This window comes from Podarcis gaigeae (genome assembly GCF_964106915.1).
Source record: "Podarcis gaigeae genome assembly, chromosome: 10".
In the NCBI taxonomy this organism is placed as follows: Eukaryota; Metazoa; Chordata; class Lepidosauria; order Squamata; family Lacertidae; genus Podarcis; species Podarcis gaigeae.
This window is the reverse complement of record NC_139686.1, coordinates 22,278,884-22,286,444: the sequence shown is the minus strand read 5'-3', so window position 1 is coordinate 22,286,444 and position 7,561 is coordinate 22,278,884. Positions and strand designations below refer to the sequence as shown.

Below are 7,561 nucleotides of genomic sequence, written 5' to 3'. Positions count from 1 at the left end.
GAGGAGAAATGCATATTTCAGTTAACTATGTAGTTCTTAGGCAAAGAACATGTCTTATTTCTCACAGCATATATCACTTTTCGGTATGCAACCCATTATATATATTTCAATAAAGGATGTAGGGTGACAGCCAGTGTCCTCCAGCTGAGATGCAATTAAGCCTGTGCTTTTAAAGAATGGCCTTGGCAGCCACTGTCACCTCAAGGGCAGGTTGGAGGAAACGGTAAGAGAAAGCAGGCATTCTGCCACTAAGCTACAGGTCACTCTAGAAGATAACCCTACGCCACTCCTTACCCTAGCTTTTAACACTCGAGATTTGTGTGTGTGTGTCCCCCATATTTCTGTAATCTTAAAATTGTTTTAATCAGTTTATAATATTGTGTTGTGTTTTAATTGTCACAATTCGCCCTGGGAACTTGGCATAACAAATTGTAATACAGTGGTACCTTTGGTTAAGTACCGTATTTTTCGCTCTATAACACGCACCAGACCATAACACGCACGTAGTTTTTAGAGGAGGAAAACAAGAAAAAAATATTCTAAACGAAATAGTGGATATATGATTTTTGTGGTTCATGCTGTGGCCAGACATGTGATCTGACAGTGAGTTTGGAGTAGCCCAAGGCAAAAATCCTGAGGATCCATGTGGATCCATGCTTTGTAACCACAGAGGAGGGAAGGAAGGGGAACCATGGATCCTCTGCTCACGACTGCAGCAGATCCCCACCATCACCCGCAGGCATTCGCTCCATAACACGCACAGACATTTCCCCTTACTTTCTAGGAGGAAAAAAGTGAGTGTTATGGTGCAAAAAATACGGTACTTAATTCGTTCCAGAGGTCCGTTCTTAACCTGAAGCGCCACTTTAGCTAATGAGGCTAATGAGGCCTCCTGCTGCCGCTGCGCCACTGAAGCAAGATTTCCATTCTCATCCTGAAACAAAGTTCTTAACCTGAAGCACTATTTCTCGGTTAGTGGAGTCTGTAACCTGAAGCGTATGTAACCCGAGGTACCACTGTACTACTTCCGCTACCACTACTAAACAGGACCGGCTAGCTAAACTATTTTTGCAACGTCAGGGTAGCAACTGGAATAAAATATTGGGAGGGCCCAGGTAAGCCCCACCCTGCATAATCGATCACAAGACACAGGGCATGCACACCATTTGAATGGCAATGTTTGTCAGCTATGGCCTGGCAACTTCAAATATTTTTCTTTGGGGTGGGGAAGGGACCTTTGTCCCTAGGAGTTGGCTACTCTGGGCAACATTCATCCTTGGCCCACCTCTGGAGGCCGCAAGTCCTCAGGACACCCCCTCTACTGACCCCAGCAGAGTGAATCCACCCTCTTTTTGCTATCACAACCACCAAAATTGACAGGGTCATGCAGATGAATCTGTTACAGCCTTTCTCTTCCTTATGTTATAGGGGCAAGATGTTTGCAAAGGATGCCTCATCTTGAGATAAATTCCCCGGCCTACTGAAAGTCTAGTAAACAGTCACCATCTGTCCAAGATGTGTTTATTAAATACAAGGTCTACTGCAACAACGGTGTTATTTCTTCTTTAGTGCTCTCTTTCCTTCTCCTTTCACAGGGCGTCCTTTCCCGCGCAGCTTTTTCAGACGTTTCATCTCGTCTTTGAAATCTTCATGTTCATCTCTGAAATGAAAGAAACAAAGCTGGTGAAAAGCATCGAAGCGTTGGTATCTGCAGGGATTTAATTTTTTTTTTTTAAGGGGGAGGAACATAATTGAAAAGTGGGAGCAGGCAAGTTTCAAACTAAACAATGCCTGCACATTTTGCCTCGTATTTAGTGTTCAAACATAGTTGCACTATTTTCTTACATGAAATGGGATAGCCACCATAATGTTGGATGGGTTTGAATGAGAAATAGGAGACAAGCCTCATGTTTAGTTCTTTAGCGAGTGTCTTCTCAAACAGCTCATAGGCCAGCTTTGCATATAACACTATACCATGGTTTCTTCAACAAGGTATGATTTGACTTTATTTATTAAATTTATATCCTGTTCTTTCTCCAAAAGGAGGCCTCGGGGGCAAACATGTCAGCACTAAAATAACACTATTAAAACTTCCAGAATCTGTTAAAACCAACCTTTAAGCTATCAAAGGCCTGGGTAAGCTGTAGAACAGATAACAAACCATGCGTGGCTTGTTTTGTGAAACGCTTGGGTTTGTTTTCTGGATGTTTTGCCTTTGAATCTTAATGAACATCTCCAGTGGGATGGCCCATTCAAGCCATTGCTAAAGAAGGGTGGTACATTTGTATGCAACACCAAGTCATTGTTAAAAAAATAAACCAAGATTCTTATACCAGCAACAAACCCTGGCTTCAAATCATGGTTTGTGGCAGCAAACAAGCCATAGTTAAGCTGCTGGAGAGGGTGTGGATAATCAGTCAAACCATGGTTTAACGTCATGTGTGAACCAGACCAGAACCTCAAGGGTGACCTGAAGAGGTAAGTATATGTAAGAAGGTGACATCTCACCAATCTTCTAATAAAACTAACTTCTTAGACTTATAGAGCATAAATATTTAAGTTTGACCCTTAATGGTAGCAATGCTACTGACCATAGTCCACAATTTTCAAGTCACAACCATGAGGGCTAGGAATATACTTTCATAAAATGGAAATTGAGATCAATGCCTTTCAGGAATTCAGGTTTGAGGTACAATAATGGGATGGCCTATGTAAAGACTCACAGAAATGCCTCAGCTAAGAGCAATACAAATTTCCCTTGCAGCCAAGAAAAAGATTTCCTGTGATGTACTCTTTATCCTTTACTAGTTATCCTTTTAGTTTCCCTGCTTAACACATTTTTGGAGCTTGTACCCTTCTGTCAATGTGGTATTATTAAAACTGCCAGGGATCATGCAAAAGTTTTGAAGGGGGTGGGGGGAGCTTTAATGAGACCCAAGAGAGAAATCACTTCACGTGTCTTGTTTGGCTGCAGGAAGCATTCTGCTTACACTTCATAGGATCAGAGTATGCCTTTTAATAAAGCCAACTTTGATTAAAGAGTCTTGAACTGAATTAGAGCTTTAATTTTGATTTACCTTTCCGAGTTGTTCTACTTGTCCATTAGCGAGATAATGTCGTTTGCCTAAGGCTGTCAAGCTGCTAATATTATTAGATGTTCATGAAGTACCTTTCAGGCCGTGATTTTGTTCCACCCCCATAAAATGCCTACTGACTATTTGCCTGCAGCCAAATGCATTTCTGAAAAGTGAGATTGTGAACCCATGCAGGCATCTCTGAGTAAGAGACCTGCTAAAGAAAGGTGCTTGCAAGAGCCAAGTGTGTAATTTACATCTTTCCTGCACCAAAGGGAGGCCCTCCTGTGAAATGGGCAGCTGTGACATTTTCTCCCCAGCAACAGAGAACACCAGGATGGCTGTTATACCGGATTTAAAAACAGCAGCATTCACTGTCTGTTATGTGAGAAGCATTTTGAAGCCAGTATGATGTCAAAAAAAGCTTGATTTCATGGCTTAAAATGTTGTTTGGAAGACGCTGGCCTGATAACAGAGAAAACAGGAAACCATGGCTCATATCCAGCAATAAAGCTACCTTGTGGGTCCAGTTTTATGGAACTCCCTTCCAGCTGAAGTCAGACAAGTCCCCTCCCTGTTGGGCTGAAGACTTTAATTCAGTAGGCATTTTAATTGATGTTTGATTTTATAGCTTTAACTGATTTTAAATTTTTTGTATTTATCTTCGTAAAACACTTTGATTATTGTAGTTCAGTGGTATACAAATGAATCAATAAATAAAAACTGGAGGGCAGAAAGTTCCCCTCTCTTGATTCCACTAAAAAGACCTGAATTTGGAATCTTGTGCACACAAAACATCTGGTTCCTTCCTCTCTGCCTGAAGCAAAGAAGCAGGCTCAAACCACCTTCACCAGCTGTAGATTTTAAGGAGCTACCTTCTCCTCCCAGTCCCCTATTCTCCCTTCATCATCACCCCCTTGCCTGGATCACCTGTAGAGGCCATAGTAGCGAAGTTTCGTCATGAGGTTGTGGTAGGTATTGTGCGGAGGATACCAGCCATAAACTTCCTTCCGTTTCGCATAGGGCTGCTCGCTTAGCAGCTTCACGACTTTCATGGACGATGGATCAGTTGGGCGAGCCACTTCTCCAAATATCCGAGCGCTCAAGTGGGCCATCCGTAAAGCGTAGTAGGAAAGATTGGACGACATCTCCAAGCACAAACTGGGCGGCACATGGAATTGTAGGCACCTCCTCACTAGAAATGGTGGAAGGCTGCAGTAGTGAGACAGTCCAGTATGCCAAGTTTCAATCAAACGTCTACTTCCATTTTCAATCTCTATTTTAAAAGAACATACAAAGTGCCTTGCAATTTCAATATTTTTCTTCTAAAGATTATCATTAAGCCTTCATATTCTTAAAACATTTTGTACCTTCAAAACTTACCTTTTCCATTAAGCTATCACCATAGCAGAGACATCACCTTGCCAACAAAGGTCCGTATAGTAAAAGCTATGGTTTTCCCAGTAGTGATGTATGGAATTGAAAGTTGGACCATAAAGAAGGCTGATTGCCGAAGAATTGATGCTTTTGAATTATGGTGCTGGAGGAGACTCTTGAGAGTCCCATGGACTGCATGAAGATCAAAACTATAAATTATTAAGGAAACCAGCCCTGAGTTCTCACTGGAAGGACAGATCCTGAAGCTGAGGCTCCAATACTTTGGCCACCTCATGAGAAGAGAAGACTCCCTGGAAAAGATCCTGATGTTGGGAAAGATGGAGGGCACAAGGAGAAGGGGACGACAGAGGACGAGATGGATGGATAGTGTTCTCGAAGCTACCAGTATGAGTTTGACCAAACTGCGGGAGGCAGTGGAAGACAGAAGTGCCTGGCGTGCTCTGATCCATGGGGTCACGAAGAGTCGGACACGACTAAACAACAACAACAACATTGCCATAGCCCAGCCTTCCCCAGCCTAGTGTCTTCTAGATACTTTGAACAACAGTTGCCATCATATTTGATCATTGGCTATGCAGGCTGATGCTGATGGGAGGAGCTGCAGTCCAGAATATCTAGAGGACACCAGGTTGGAGTAGCCTCCTAGTTCAAACTCTGAGCAACTAAAAAGAAGTCTAAACATTTGCATATGCAAATATGTCCCATTACTAATGGCCCTTTTTTACATCCTCTTGAGTTCTTTTGCCTGGCTTGAACTTTTATAGGCCCATCTGGACTATATATTTAAAGCAGCGTCAGATCATTTTAAAGAGTTGTGGTGGGCACTAGAGAATCTTGGAAAGTGTAGTTTGTTAAAGCTGCTGATAACTGTTAGGAGATCTTTATTCCTCTCATGGAGCTACATTTCCCAGAGTTCCCTGGGTAGAATTGGTTGTTAAACCAACCTGAGAACTGTGGCTCTGTAGTTAGATTGTCTCCTACAACTCCCAGCACCCTTTAACTACATATCCCAGGATTCTTTGGAGGGAGCCATAGCTGTTTAAAGTGCCATGATACTGCTTTAAACGTATAATGCAGATATGGCCATAATGCTTTTTGCTTTTCTGGATGGAGGACCGAGACGGGTGGGTGAGACAACGAGACTGTGTGAAGAAATTGGCACTCTGTTGAAAGGCAAAATTTGCATTTGTTGCTCCAACTGCTTTCGCCTAGGGCGCATGCCCCCATTGCTACCATGCAGCCCTGGAAAGTTGCTGAGAAGAGAAATCGGCCCCTGGACTGAAAAGGGCTAGGGAACCTGCGGCCTTCCAGATGCTGTTTCAATTGCACTCTACCTCTCACCAGCCCCAGTACAAGGATTCGATATAGCAGGGACTTCTTTTCAAGAGAGATAGCTTAGGGAAAGAAAGGAGGAAGAAGCTGCAGGAGGAGCCTGGGCGCTTTTGCTCACAAGATGCCTGCTTCTTGGGAGAAAAGCAATGACAAACCTAGACAGCATCTTAAAAAGCAGAGACATCACCTTGCCAACAAAGGTCCATAAGACCCTGATGTTGGGAAAGATGGAGGGCACAAGGAAAAGGGGACGACAGAGGACGAGTTGGTTGGATAGTGTTCTCGAAGCTACCAGCATGAGTTTGACCAACTGCGGGAGGCAGTGGAAGACAGGAGTGCCTGGCGTGCTCTGGTCCAGGGGGTCACGAAGAGTCGGACACGACTAAACGACTAAATAACAACAACAACAACTGCTATCTCTCGCTGTGTTAAACCGGGTTTAATCTCACGGGAAGGGCACGTCGGGTTGCAAACCTATACGGTATCCGTTCCCGGAAAACGGATCCTAATCATCCTGACGCAAGGCTGGACTCTGGAGCGCGTTTCCTGGAGAGTAAGTTCAGAGATCCCATCGCGATCTGTACGGATTTCAGCCTAGCGTAACGTAAGGAAGCGCGCACGGATGCGACTCGCTCCGAGGAAATGAAATTAAACGCACCCAGTTCCAAAGTTAAATGCTCCCGCAAGTCCGTGCCCAGGACTCTCTCCTGGGAGTTTGCAAACGGCTTGGCTCACAACCCTCCCGGGAAAATGAAAGCAGGAGCAACCCTTTGCAAAGCGCTCCCTCCCGCATCTCACCTGCCCAAAGCGCTCCTCCGCCTGCAGGAAGCGTGCTCCCTCCTAAGCGCTCCGGGTCCGAGTCCGCGCGCAAAATCTCGAAAGCGTAAGGCGCCGCCGAGGGGAACCTTGGAAGGTGAACACGCGCATGCGCAGTATCCCCAAAGGATGCCGCCATTCGGCCGGGCCCGGGAGTGACGTCAGCGTACGGAACCCAGAGGCTCGCGGGACTCCTCTTTCAGCAGCGAGGAGCTGCAGCGCGTTTGCTCCTTAAGTGACATCTAGGCGGCTGGCAGGCCTTGTCCCGTGTAGTAGCCAAGATCCTACGGCGCACACCTAAGCCTATTAAAGCCAAGGGGCTGGCACTCCTGTATGCACTTTACAGAGGACTAAAAACCCAATGAAGGTTTCTGTTTACACGTGCCTGCCTCTGCACAGGATCGGGATGCTGTTCATACAAACAGTCCTAAGCCTGTGGGTTTAGATGGGAATCTGGGTGCGCACTTGTTACGCTCCAATCCTATGCACTTGGGAGCAAACATTGCTGAACTCAGTGGGAATTGCTTCCGATAGACACAGGATCCAGCTGCACTTTCCGTTAATCGCTGTGGGGTTCGAACACTTCGATTTGATTTTTTTATTTTATTAAGAGTGTTACAGTCACAACAACGCCCTCTGCAAGTTTTATCTGGAAATATTACCTGCGATTGAACAAATTTGGTGTTGCTTCTGAGCAAACATGCCTAGGCTTGCAAGTGAAGACTGCCCATTCTGCACTCGCCTATGCCTGGATAATGCCCACAGGGTCAGGTTGTTAGGATGCAATTCTATCCACAGCACTTACTAGGAAGGAAATGCCACAGAATATAGTTGTTGTTTAGTTGTTTAGTCATGTCTGACTCTTCGTGACCCCTTGGCCAGGCACTTCTGTCTTCCACTGCCTCCTGCAGTTTGGTCAAACTCACGCTGGTAGCTTCGAG

At 45.0% G+C, this 7,561-nt stretch overlaps 1 protein-coding gene across 3 annotated transcripts in view; it reads right to left on the bottom strand.

The window, feature by feature from the left end:
- Positions 1-1,507: 1,507 nt before the first annotated feature.
- The window catches only part of MRPS33 (mitochondrial ribosomal protein S33), a 211,550-nt gene continuing 205,496 nt past the window's right edge, over positions 1,508-7,561 (bottom strand). Inside the window, exons 1-3 of one of the 3 annotated variants that reach the window (XM_083701058.1) lie at positions 6,603-6,715; positions 4,005-4,269; positions 1,508-1,660 (exon numbers count right to left, since the gene is read on the bottom strand). In XM_083701058.1, the coding sequence (XP_083557184.1) occupies positions 1,555-1,660; positions 4,005-4,222 (324 nt within the window). In that variant the 5' untranslated portion in view covers positions 4,223-4,269; positions 6,603-6,715 and the 3' untranslated portion in view covers positions 1,508-1,554. Of the gene's footprint in view, positions 1,661-4,004; positions 4,351-6,602; positions 6,716-7,561 lie in introns of those variants that run through there. The other 2 variants (XM_083701057.1, XM_083701056.1) reach the window with 2 other exon arrangements.